Source organism: Scyliorhinus canicula, chromosome 4, assembly GCF_902713615.1.
Source record: "Scyliorhinus canicula chromosome 4, sScyCan1.1, whole genome shotgun sequence".
Classification (NCBI taxonomy): domain Eukaryota; kingdom Metazoa; phylum Chordata; class Chondrichthyes; order Carcharhiniformes; family Scyliorhinidae; genus Scyliorhinus; species Scyliorhinus canicula.
This window is the reverse complement of record NC_052149.1, coordinates 184,819,577-184,833,317: the sequence shown is the minus strand read 5'-3', so window position 1 is coordinate 184,833,317 and position 13,741 is coordinate 184,819,577. Positions and strand designations below refer to the sequence as shown.

Sequence of the window (13,741 nt, the reverse complement as noted above, 5' to 3'; positions counted from 1 at the left end):
ACGCCTAGGTTGGCTGTCGAGTTCTTGAAAATGCAGCAGTCCACTGACTCTAAGCAGTCACGTAGGAGCTCTTACGATGCTTTGGACCAGCATTACACAGTATTTTTTTTTAAAATAATTTTTATTGAAATTTTTGAAAAATGTATAACAACAAAACAATAATAATAACAATAATAAACACCCCCCGGACCGTAACAACGCATATAACGAGCCAGCTTAATGAATCCCGCCATGTCATTGATCCAGGTCTCCACGCTTGGGGGTCTCGCATCTTTCCATTGCAACAAGATCCTCCGCCGGGCTACTCGGGACGCAAAGACCAAAACACCGGCCTATCTCGCCTCCTGCACTCCCGGCTCCACCCCAACCCCAAATATCGCGAGTCCCCAGCCTGGCTTGACCCTGGACCCTACCACCCTCGACACCGTCCTCGCCACCCCCTGCCAGAATTCCCCCAGTGCCGGGCATGCCCAAAACATATGGGCATGGTTCGCTGGGCTCCCCGAACACCTAATGCACCTGTCCTCACCCCCAAAAAACCTGCTCATCCTCATCCCGGACATTTGAGCCCTGTGCAGTACCTTGAACTGGATGAGGCTAAGCCTCGCACATGAAGAGGAGGAGTTCACCATCTCCAGGGCGTTCGCCCATGTCCCCTCCTCAATCTGCTCCCCCAGCTCCACTTCCCACTTAGCCTTCAGCTCCTCTACTGACGCCTCCTCCAGCTCCTGCATCACCTGGTAGATGTCAGACACCTTCCCATCCCCGACCCACACCCCAAAAAGCACCCTATCCCTGACCCCCCACGGGGGCAGCAAAGGGAACCCCTCCACCTGCCGCCTAGCAAACGCCTTGACCTAAAGGTACCTGAACATATCCCCCGGGGGGAGCTCAAACTTCTCCTCCAGCTCACCCAGGCTCGCAAACCTCCTGTCAATGAACAGGTCTCCCAACTTCCTTATGCCCGCCCTGTGCCACCCCAGGAACCCGCCATCAATGTTCCCTGGGACAAACCGGTGGTTCCCCCGCAGCGGGGCCTCCACCGAGCCCCCCACTTCCCCCCTGTGTCGCCTCCACTGCCCCCAAATCTTGAGGGTAGCCGCCACCACCGGGCTCATGGTGTACCTTGCTGGAGGGAGCGGCAACAGCGCCGTTATCAGTGCCTTCAGGCTCGTGCCTCCGCAGGACGCCATCTCCAACCGTTTCCATGTTGCCCCCTCCCCATCCATTACCCACTTGCGTACCATCGAGACATTAGCCGCCCAATAGTACCCAGAGAGGTTGGGCAGCGCCAGCCCCCCTCCATCCCTGCCCCGCTCCAAAAAGATCCTCCTCACCCTCGGAGTCCCATGCGCCCAAACAAATCCCGTGATGCTGCTGTTCACCCTCCTAAAAAAGGCCCTCGGAATAAGGATGGGGAGGCACTGGAACAAAAACAAAAACCTCGGGAGCACCGTCATTTTAACGGACTGTACTCTACCCACCGACAGCGGCAGCATGTCCCACCTTTTGAACTCCTCCTCCATCTGCTCCACCAACCTAGTAAAATTAAGCTTATGCAAGGTCCCCCAACTCCTAGCCACCTGAACCCCAGGTACTTAAAACTCCTAACTGCCCTTTTTAGCGGGAGCCTACCAATCCCCTCCTCCTGATCACCTGGGTGTACAACAAACAGCTCACTCTTGCCCAGGTTCACCTTGTAGCCCGAGAAACTCCCAAACTCAGCAAGAATCTCCATCACCTCCGGCATTCCCCCCACCGGGTCTGCTACATACAGCAACAAGTTATCTGCATAAAGTGACACTCGGTGCTCCTCCCCACCCCGCACCAGACCCCTCCACCTCCCCGACTCCCTTAGCGCCGTGGCCAGAGGCTCAATTGCCAATGCAAAAAGCAAGGGGGACAGGGGGCACCCCTGTCTCGTCCCACGGTAGAGCCTGAAGTACTCGGACCTCCTCCCATTTAGAACATAGAACATAGAATAGTACAGCACAGAACAGGCCCTTCAGCCCGCGATGTTGTGCCGAGCATTGATCACCCTACTCAAACCCACGTATCCACCCTATACCCGTAACCCAACAACCCCCCCTTAACCTTACTTTTTTTAGGACACTACGGGCAATTTAGCATGGCCAATCCACCTAACCCGCATATCTTTGGACTGTGGGAGGAAACCGGAGCACCCGGAGGAAACCCACTCACACACGGGGAGGATGTGCAGACTCCGCACAGACAGTGACCCAACCGGGAACTGAACCTGGGACCCTGGAGCTGTGAAGCATTTATACTAACCACCATGCTACCGTGCTGCCTCTACACTCGCCATCGGGGCCTCGTACAGCAACCTCACCCATTTAATAAACCCCTCCCCAAACCTGAACCTCACTAACACCTCCCACAAGTACCCCCACTCAACCCTATCAAAGACCTTCTCCGCATCTAATGCCACCACAATCTCCGCCTCTCCTACTGCCGCCGGCATCATTATCACATTTAGCAGCCTTCGCACGTTAGTGTTCAGCTGCCTCCCCTTCACAAATCCCGTCTGATCTTCATGTATCACCCTCGGCACACAGTCCTCTACTCTAGTGGCCAAGATCTTTGTCAGCAACTTGGCGTCCATGTTCAAAAGTGAAATTGGCCTATATGATCCACACTGCAGGGGGTCTTTATCTCGCTTCAGGATCAGGGAAATCAGCGCCCGTGACATCGTCGGGGGGCAAAGCACCCCCCTCCCATGCCTCGTTAAAGGTCCGAACCAACAAGGGGCCCAACAGGTCCACATATTTTTTATAAAATTCAACCGGGAACCCACCCGGTCCCGGCGCCTTCCCCGACTGCATGTGGCCAATCCCTCTAACCAGCTCCTCCAACTCGATCGGTGCCCGCAGTCCCTCCAACTGCTCCTCCTGCACCCTTGGAAATCGCAGCCTGTTCAAAAAGCTCCCCCCCACCCCCACCACTGGCGGCTCCGACCGGTACAGTTCCCTGTAGAAGTCCCTGAAGACCCCATTAACCTCTACACCCTTCCGCACCACATTCCCACCCCTGTCCTTCACTCCACCAATCTCCCTAGCCATGTCCCGCTTGCGGAGCTGATGCGCCAGCATCCTGCTTGCCTTCTCCCCATATTCGTAGACTGCTCCCTGCGCCTTCCTCCACTGTGTCTCTGCCTTTCTGCTGGTCAGTAAATCAAACTTAGCCTGCAAGCTACGCCACTCCCCCAACAATCCCTCCTCCGGGGCCTCCGCATACCTCCTATCCACACTCAGCAGCTCCCCCACCAGTCTCTCCCTCTCCCTCCTCTCCCCCCTCTCCCTTTGGGCTCGGATGGAAATCAGCTCCCCCCCTAATCACTACCTTCAGAGCCTCCCACACCATCCCCACCTGGACCTCCCCAGTATCACTGGCCTCGAGGTACCTCTCAATACATCCCCGGACCCTCCTACACACCTCCTCATCAGCCAACAACCCCACATCCAAACGCCAAAGCGGAGCATGGTCCGAAATCACTATAGCCGAATATTCGGCATCCTCCACCCTTGGGACCAGCCCCTTACTCAGGACAAAAAAATCAATACGGGAATAAACCCTGTGCACGTGGGAGAAAAAGAGTACTCCCAAGCCCTCGGCCTCCCAAACCTCCAGAGATCCACCCCTCCCAACTGGTCCATAAACCCCCTCAACACCTTGGCCGCCGCCGGCCTCCTGCCCGTCCTAGAATTAGAACGATCCAGTGGGGGATCCAGCACCGTTTTGAAGTCCCCCCCCCCATGATCAGGCCCCCCGCCTCCAGGTCAGGAATGCGGCCCAACATACACCTCATGAAACCAGCATCATCCCAATGTGGGGCATATACATTTACCAACACCACCCTCTCCCCCTGCAGCTTACCGCTCACCATCACATATCTGCTGCCACTATCAGCCACAACCTCGGATGCCTCAAACGCCACCCTCTTCCCCACCAGGATCGCCACCCCCCCGGTTCTTCGCGTCAAGCCCTGAATGGAAAACTTGCCCCACCCACCCCTTCCTCAGACGAACCTGGTCCACCACCTTCAGGTGAGTCTCCTGAAGCATGACCACGTCCGCCTTCAGCCCCTTCAGATGCGAAAACACCCTGGCCCGCTTAACCGGCCCATTCAACCCCCTCACGTTCCACGTGAACAGCCGGATCGGGGGCACCCCGCCCCCCTCCCCCCGTCGACTAGCCATAGCCCATCGACTGCTCGCCCCTGGCCAGCACCCCCCACTCGGCCCGTTTCCCATGGCGATAGAACCTCACCCCGACCCCCCCGACCCGCATCAGGTCCTCCCTGGCCATTCCAGCAGCAACCCGTATCCCCCCCCCCCCCCCCCCCCCCCCAAGGCTAGGACCCGTCCTAGCCGCGACACTCCCTCCATAGTACTCCCGTGAGCCAGCTGACTTCTGCTGCTCCCGCTGTAACTCCGACCCCTCCCGATATGGGGTCACCCCTCCCCCCCCTGCAGCAGCTCCTTGGCACCGCTCCAGCGCGGGAAAACGGAACTGATATCCACGCCCCTTGCCTCCAGCTCCACCCCCCTTGTCCCGCAGCACGGGAAATGAGAGGAAAGCCCGTGCTTTCACACTGCCCCCCCCCCCAACGCAGCTCCCAAATAGCAGTCCCAACCCATCCACTAACCCCGTACAAAAAAACAGACCCCCAACACCCCCCTTAAAACACAAAACCATAATCAACACTATCCGAAAGCAGAAAAAAAAACAGAATAGCCAGCAACAGCATAAACAGTGATACAAAGAACCCCCACAGCCCCCAATCCCTAGTTCGAGTCCAACTTTTCAGCCTGCACAAAGGCCCACGCCTCCTCCGGGTACTCAAAATAGTGATGCCGGTCCTTGTAGGTGACCTACAAGTGCGCAGGCGGTAGCATGCCGAATTTCACCTGCCTTCTGTGGAGCACCGCCTTCGTCCAGTTGAACCCGGCTCTCCGCTTGGCCACCTCCGCACTCCAGTCCTGTAGATACGCACTACCGAATTCTCCCACTTGCTGCTCCTCACCTTCTTGGCCCATCGCAGCACACACTCCCGGTCACTGAACCGATGGAACCGCACCAGCACCGCCCGCGGGGGTTCATTCACTTTAGGGCTCCTGGCCAGTACTCTGTGGGCCCCCTCCAGCTCCAGAGGCAGATTGAAAGATCCTGCCCCCACCAGCGAGTTCAGCATCACGTCCACATAAGCCGGCAGGTCCGACCCCTCCAGCCCCTCCGCGAGGCCCAGGATCCGCAAGTTCTTCCTCCTCGACCGAAACTCCATCTCCTCAAAACGATCTTGCCACTTTTTGAGGAGCACCTCATGCATCTCCACCTTCCCCACGAGGGCCGAGACCTCATCCTCGCGCTCAGAGGCCTGCTGTTCCAACTCCCAGATCGCTGCACCCTGGGTTATCTGGGTCTCCAGCAGCTTACTTGTAGTAACTTTCAAAGGGTCCAGCAACTCCACTTTCAGCTTTGTAAAGTAGCGCAGAAGGGCCACCTGCTGCTCCTGCGTCCACTACCTCCACTCCTCGGGGGCTCCACCGTCTGCCATTTTGTCCACCTTCCCCCGCTTTTCCAGGGGAGCTGCTGCCGTTTTTTTCCTCGCCCCACTCCGGGTCCGCACCATAAATCCCGGGGGATATTACTCCAGACACCTTCACACACCGGGAATCGTTGAACCAGCGCCGTTTGGGGCCCTTAAAAGAGCCCAAATGTCCTACGATAGCGGGAGCTGCCGAACGTGCGGCTTAGCTCCGCATTGCCGCCACCGGAAGCATGGCACAGTATTCTTAACCGCATCCTCCCACTTAAGTTTCTGCTTCTAGGGCAGCACGGTGGCGCAAGTGGTTAGCATCGTTGCCTCACGGCGCTGAGGTCCCAGCTTTGATCACGGCTCTGGGTCACTGTCCGTGTGGAGTTTGCACGTTCTCCCTGTATTTGCGTGGGTTTCATCCCCACAACCCAAAAGATGTGCAGGTCAGGTGAATTGGCCACGCTAAATTGCCCCTTAATTGGAAAAAATGAATTGGATACTCTAAATTAAAAAAAAACGTTGCTCCTTCTTTGTCGGGAGAAGGAGCACCGTCTTGTGGTTTGATTTTCCAAAATGCGGTCGGGGATGGCGCAATAGGCGCCCTTGATGGTTGTGTCGCCGTGATCAAGGATGTTAGGACTTCTGGTGGGACAGGAGATATGTTGGTGGAATTTTGGCAGGACACTCTTTAGGTTGGCCTGGTTGAAGACCTTGGTCACGATGAACAAGGCCTCCAGGTATTCCATTTCCAGGTCGTGTATAGTGGTGTACAATTCACCAAGTGACTCCTTTACCTCCGCGTGGAGTGGAATATCGACCTCTGTGATGATAGCAGAAGTGATCTCCTGCGGAGGGTAGTATGGGCGGCATTGAGAGAAGTCTGACCTTGTGGACAGTAAGAGGTTGCTTCTGGAGGGACTCTGGTTGCAATTTCAGGGTCGCCCAGGGGGAGGCATATTCGCAATCCGGTCGGGCCCCAGGGTTCTGCAAGGTTGGGTCCTCCTTCCGACGTGTTCAGGTTCCTACATGGGGTATTCTCTGCTTTGGGGGTGATTGTGGTGCATTTGGGCAGCGTCTTCCTGGGTCAGGTTGGGTCATGTGGCCGGATCCAGTGATGGTGGTCAGGTCGGGCGCTCTTGGGGTCAGGCCTCCAACTAGGCCTGGTCGGGCCTCCAGATCGATTTCCTTCTTTCTCTTTCGGTGAGATGGGGCAATGGGCAGTCCTCTCTGGGTCAGATCGGGCTGGGTTGCATGGCTGGATGCCGGGTCGGGTGCAGCAGTTGCTGGGTCGGCGCTTTGGTTGCCAGGTTGGTCACTCCAGATGCTGGGAGGAGTTCCAAGCGAGGTTGGGGTCAGGCCTCTTTGTTGGACCTCTTCCGTTTCCAGGTCAGGTCCCCATTCAAGTCCTGCCAGGTCGGGCCAGGTTATGTGGGTCATGTCGGAGAATGTCCAGACCTGAAAGTAAATGTTTAATGTAACACCTCTGTTCAAGAAAGGAGGGAAACAGAGAGCTGGGAATTCTAGGCTAGTTAGTCTAACATCTGTCATTAAGAAAATGCTAGAAATCATTATTAAGGAGGCAGGAGCAGGACGTTTGGAAAATCACAGTGCAATCAGGCAGAGAAAACATGGTTTTGTGAAAGGGAAATCATGCTTGGCAAATTGTATTGGAGTTCTTTGAGAATGCAACAAGCAGGGTGGATAACCCCCAACTATAGTATCCCCCTACTACAACTACCTTCCTTTTTGCTCCTCCCATTTGATTGACCCTTGCACCATTTTTCCATGGTCAGTTTGCTCATCTTCCTTGCAGTGTCATGTGAGAGTACCTTTAAGAAATGGATGTTTAAGCAATGTACCTTTAAGAAATGTAGCAGCTCATATTACTGATGTGATGTCAGAGGGGGGAGCTGAGCTGAGCTGAGATCACTTCTGCTTTTTCTGTTTTTAGTTTCAGTTTGTGAAAACAGCTGAAAAGTGCCTGGCTGGTTTGCAGTGAGCTGTTTTGAAAGGAGAAAGCCAGTTTTGAGAAAAGAGCTTGGGTGTGTCTGTGTTTGCAGTAAGCTGGATCTGCTGTGATCTTTGCCAGGAAAGACTATGGGCACGATTCTTTGCCCCCCACGCCGGGTGGGAGAATAGAGAGGGGCCTCCCGACATTTTTTTGCGCCCTCCCGCTATTCTCCCCCCCACGCCACGGTCGCGTTTTTTTACGGCGAGCGGCGATTCTCCAAGGCCATTGGGCCGAGCGGCCGGGCCTTCACGCCCGTTTCAACATGGCAGCAAACACACCTGCTCACTGCCATCGTGAAACGGGCGCCAGATGCCCGTTTGGGGCATCTGGGGGCCCGATTGGCACGACAGTACCACGGCCGTGCCAAGGGGGGCATGGGCCCGCGATCGGTGCCCACCGATCGCAGGCCGTGTGTCCGTAACGGATGCACTCTTTTCCCTCCACCGCCCCACAAGAGCAAGCCGCCAAGTCTTGCGGGGCGGCGGAGGGAAAAGACGCCAACTGTGCATGCGCGGCTTGGCGGTGTTCAACCTACGCATGCGCGGCTGACGTCATCGGCCGCGTCAGCCGGCGTGATGCTTGACGTGCGGCCTTGACGACCGTCGTGAAGGCCGTGCCGCCGTCACGCTCGGTGCCGCGCTCCTAGCCCCGCCCGGGGGGTGAATCGGCCCCGGAAGTGGGCGTGATGGCTGCCCTGGGTCACGGCCTGTCCCACGGCAGCCTTTACGATTCTCCGCATTTGCGGAGAATCTCGCCCTATATCTGAATCATTTGGGTGATTTAAACTCATAATAGTAATGTCTTTAACTTGATGTGTTTCTGTTTAAAGCTGTTAAGTCTCTTGGAGGTTTGAAGGAACATTTTGAGGAATTATTTAGTGTTGTATTATTTTAAGATGTGGAGATGCCGGCGTTGGACTGGGGTGAGCACAGTAAGAAGTCTTACAACACCAGGTTAAAGCCGAACAGGTTTGTTTCAAACACGAGCTTTCGGATTCACCTAAGGACCCGTGCTCCGAAAGCTCGTGTTTGAAACAAACCTGTTGGACTTTAACCTAGTGTTGTAAGACTTCTTACTGTATTATTTTAAGTAAGGGGTGTTAAGGGATCCAATGTTTATTTAAGAAGGTTAATTCATGGGATAAACATTGTTTAAAACCCACGTGTCCATAGTTGTAATACCACACCTGGAGAACAAGCCATGTGCTTGAAAAGCAACAATCCATTGAAGCGAGAGGTTGTTTGAACTCTATGATACATTTGAGGTTCTGAAAACACCGTTCCCATAACAGCAGTTCCTACTTTCATCCACACAAGCTGCAAGAACTTGAACCTTTTGGTTAATTGCAAGAGCTGAAACTCCTCCATTGCTAATATTTGGATTCCTGTACCTACTTACTTGTAATCACGCCCTCTTGTCCTGACCACAGACCAAATCTGAAGTACCTAGCCTAATGAGTGTGCCTTCTTCCTAGAGTAATGTACCCAGGTAATTTAGTTTCTTACTAAATTACAAATCTCTTCTTCATTGTAAACAGCAAGGATGGGAAAGGTTTTATCTGATGGCATTAATTACTGAGAAATTAAAATTCAAAAGCTCTGCCCACCAGGAAGGAACCAAATGCTCCATTTATGACTCTATGAAAATTTTTGAACAAAACTAATGATCGCTATATATTGATTTATTGTGGGACTATATATTGCACTTGTATTTTATTGATTCTGTTAGCATATTATAGCTTTTAATATTGTCAAGGTGCACCTCGGTTCTTTCGCTAGTAAAAGTGCTACAGAATATTTTTCCCTTCATGAGAGTCCTATCTAATTGCACAAAGAAAACAAAAAATAATTGAAGTATTAAGCCTCCAACCCATGCAGTTCACAACTGACCTTATTACCAAAACAAGATAGTGATAAGTGAACATGAAGGAAAATACTGTGGTGTTGCTACTTGCCTCTGGACCAGGTATGGAAGCTATTTTCTAACTGCAAGTACATTTTTAATGTAAGTAAGAATATGATAAGGACAGAAGATGCAATTAGCGTTCCATTCGTAATATTTTTTCTAAATCCATGGAATAAGGTATTGTAGTTGATTCATGTAAATGATGTAATATGTTTGCAGATCATGGTGTGGATCCTTTAATTATCGTACAGTACAATATGAAATTGTTGTTCTGCATAAGCACTTATATTTAATGGAATAAATGATTACACTGAAGATAAAATGAGTCACATTAGTTTACCTATTCATAGTAATTCTACAGAATATGGAGAATTTACACGGATTTAAAAGATAAGATTTGGTATAAATTTTTCAAATATTAACTTTCAGTATTACTCACCTCTAAGATTGAGTCATAAATACTCCACATGATAACCAACCTGATGTGTTTCTTCAAAAAACGCGCATGTGTACATCTATCAGACAAAATTAACATGATTGCAGTATAATGCTTATATCTGTTTTCACACCATGGGGAAAAACAAGTTTAAACCTGAATAACGTCTGTTTTACAGTATATATATTCAAAACATGCAAAAGAACTTTACATTTTTTATCTATTGTCAGCCATCCCTTCTGCCATATGAGCTGCCTAAAGGTCATTTTATAGTGTTGTTTCATAATACCACATAAGTCTGAAGTTGTCCATTTGTGAAAAATTAAATTTTCATATCATTTTATCTGCCCATTGATTTTTTTTCCCATAACCCTTTTTACGCTCAAGAATTGGCTATATTTTTGTTGAAACTTTATTAATGCTTTCTTTGAGTGTACTGTATATGCAACTGCTGCTCGCACACTGTGCTTAGTGGGACTTCCTGTTTTCAACATGTTGGATATTTACTACACTGGAAACCCACTCATTTTCTCATTCATTTTGCATGCAACCCTTCTCTTCTCTTCAGCTACTGTTGAGGCTATTGAGGCCATTGAGGGTGTTGAAACTCATGAAGGTAATATGCGGTATTGCTCACTGTATTTGTTGTGATAGCTTTTAGTGGTGTTGCTTTATTTTACGTACATTCTTCAGGTTCAAGAGCCATGGGCGTAAATAGGCTCTTTAATGCAAGAGAACCAGATTCCACAATGTGAAAGAAAAGAGTTTTGATGTATTTACAATATGCCAATATATTTTTTAACCTAACTCATCTGCTGTTGAAAAAGTAGGATAATGGAATGTTTCACTTTGCCATATTTACGCCTATGAAAGTAGAAAAAGTGCTATATGCCATAACCGTAACATACACAGCAGTTTTAACAAACTCCATCATTTTTGTGTCTTGATCCTTTCCATTATTTAGCTGCAGTTGCACAGTTTGTTCTTGTTTACTTCTAAATTTAACAGTATAGTGCTGAGAAATACAGCTGAACAATTGTACAGAAAGTCCAAGCATTCCTCTTTAATATATGTTTCCAATACACAAGAGCTAAAACAACAACTGTTGGCTAAGTGGTTGTCTGGTGACTGGTGATGTTTTGTTGTACAAAGGACAGCAAGTGCTCCTCAAATCCTTGCTGGTCGCAAGAGTTTGTTTACTTTTGATTTTAATTTCCTTTTGAAAATCTTACAATTTTCCATGTTTATGACATTAACCTTTGCCTGTTCTTTTGCTGAAAGTTCTCAGGGCGACAAAGTGTTTTTGTCATTTTCATATGTAGGACTTTCGTCTTCATCTAATTTCTAACTAAAACATTACTAAGTTACAGAGTATGCAGGAGTGACCTCTGCTACAGTAGGTACTTGTATGTTTGTGTCAGCTCTATGTTATAGTTTCACTGTAGATAAGGGTAACACCTTGTGATATGTTTTTGTACCTTTTCGTAACTCCAGGTGTAAGAAATATCGCAGATAGCTGGAAATAAAATCTGTCTAAAGAAAAGTCTTCAGCTGATGGTATTTAGTAAAGGAACTCTATTGTTAAAATCTGCTTATAAACGAAATATGTTGTCAATGACTGAATCAGTGATACAGGTTAAAGTGATTGTTGCTGAGTTGCAAAACAAAATGTAAGGTAATTACATTAAAATTCTACATCAATTTAGTGGTTGAATTTCCACAAGGGCTGTGATAAATATCCACTGAAATGTTAGTGGAAGATCTGGAAAAACCCCAGAGAAGCTGCCTTTCTACTGCAATCAGGAAACCTATCCTCAGAAACTTGATCCCAAATTCGCTGTAGGAAGTGAAACTAAATACTGATCAGACAAGACTTCAATTTTTCTTAACATATATATGCTTGAAATGATATAACCAACAGGTTAATTGTTTGTTTTCTTTTTCTACTTCTTAACCTACACCAAACAATATCCAATTCTAGCCATCCGAGGGTTTACACCTCAGCATAAAATCAGTAGTTTTGAAGAAGCAAAAGGCCTGGACCGTATCAATGAGAGGATGCCTCCTCGAAGAGATGCAGTACCTAATACTGGCAGCGTTCATTCCACTGGGAAAATGAATGTGTCCGAGTCTAACGGGACAGATGACAACAGCAACATCCAGTGACCTGCTTTTAAGACTTCGACAGTTCTGCAGTTGTACTGTGTCAACTGTTTGGTGTTCCAGCCTCTCATATCCAAGACAGTGTACTGCTCATTCGGAAGCAAAGAGTTCGAATAAATTTATAAAAGAAAACACAAACCCCATAACTTCCACACAGAAAATTAGTGATAGAAAGCTGGAAACCTTGGCCATCTTGTTTAGAGGGACTGCCACCAGTGCTTATAGACAAGCTGAGACTCAATGCAGATTGTGTATTAAAGCGTGATCTGAGGCTGTTCAGGTCGTTTACTTGTTCTCCCTAATGAAAGCAAGGATAGACATTTACAAAGGTCTCTTGTAAACTTGGGTAAATTGTTTCACATTGATACATCCAATGGTGCATTTGAGAAGTAGCACCACACATTTCAAAACTGTTTAAAAAGTAAAAATGTTTCATACATAAATATAGTTATATGATTAATATAACTTAATTTAAAATAAAAGTTTTGCTACTAGTATTGAAATTCTGCAATTATATAAGTCTTAGAGAATCAAATTTGAAGTTGCAAAATGTTTTAAATGCCAAATACCAGATAATTCTGTTTTGTATAAAGACCCCCTGCCCGATTTCTGCGTATTTGGATGCTATCAGGACTGTTTGATGGTAACTTACTATCCGATCATGTTGCTTGTAACTGGAATCTAAATTACTGGTATTTATCTTTTTGTTGCTAAGTTTCAACATAAAATAACTAGGTTTTGCTTGTCACTTGCCTGTAATGAACGGTTACAAATGGCACAGTATTTTTTTGTAAAGTAATTAACGTGCACCACTATAGTGCCAGAATTAGGATTTGTACAGCATCTATAGAATGCATCTATGCATGTGGTTAAGTTTCTTACAATATGTGGAGCTATATTTGTGCTGTGTTTAAAAAAGAAACCTGGCTGTGTTGTATTCTTACTTGCTTTTCTCTCTGCAGAATTGGTAAAGCTTTTGAGTTATTGCAATTGATGTACAAACATTGCAGTTAATTTGACAGTTAAAATTATTTGTATTTTTAAGTTCTCTGTATGTAAAGGAGTGGGCTGATAGCACGAATGAGCATATTCAGTGAAACGTTGATTAGTCCAAAGCACATGTTTGGGCTGCCAATGCATGATAGCATGGGTATCAAAACTATTAATTGATGAAGGCACAGTGTGGTGCCTCACTCAAAGTTAAATTAAGCATATTATCCATTTTCTTCCACTCTTTGTTGACTCTTTGTTTTGTCAAAGCGTGAAAATTTTTGAAGATTTTCATGGTTATGATCTTGTAATTCCTCTTGTCATTTTCTCATCTGAACTGAGGCTTCATATTTCACTTGTTAATTGAAACACCGACATTGTAAGCATAGCCCTCTGGAAACTCAGAAACACTTTTTACTATTCATAAAATGTGCATGAACCCATCAATTTCTTGAAGATACTGTTTTGTAAAATCATGAATAAAATTTTACTAACTGTTAAAATAGCAAGTAGGCAATTATGATGACAAAAGTAAACACGGCCCTATGTTACGTTGCCATCAAACTCGCTGCATGTTCAAATCCTACCACGGCAGATCAGTTCAATATAAATCTGGAAATAAAGTCTAATGAGGACCGTGAAACCATTGTCAATTTTCGTAAAAAACCCACTTGGTTCA

At 48.1% G+C, this 13,741-nt stretch overlaps 1 protein-coding gene across 6 annotated transcripts in view; it reads left to right on the top strand.

Moving 5' to 3' along the window:
- The window catches only part of LOC119965217 (serine/threonine-protein phosphatase 2B catalytic subunit alpha isoform-like), a 532,569-nt gene extending 519,064 nt beyond the window's left edge, over positions 1 to 13,505 (top strand). For 5 of the 6 annotated variants that reach the window (XM_038795660.1, XM_038795665.1, XM_038795664.1 and 2 more), the window contains 2 exons: positions 10,478 to 10,525; positions 11,891 to 13,505. In XM_038795660.1, the coding sequence (XP_038651588.1) occupies positions 10,478 to 10,525; positions 11,891 to 12,075 (233 nt within the window). In that variant the 3' untranslated portion in view covers positions 12,076 to 13,505. The remainder of the gene's footprint in view (positions 1 to 10,477; positions 10,526 to 11,890) is intronic. The other variant, XM_038795661.1, reaches the window with a different exon arrangement.
- The last annotated feature ends 236 nt before the right edge of the window (positions 13,506 to 13,741 follow it).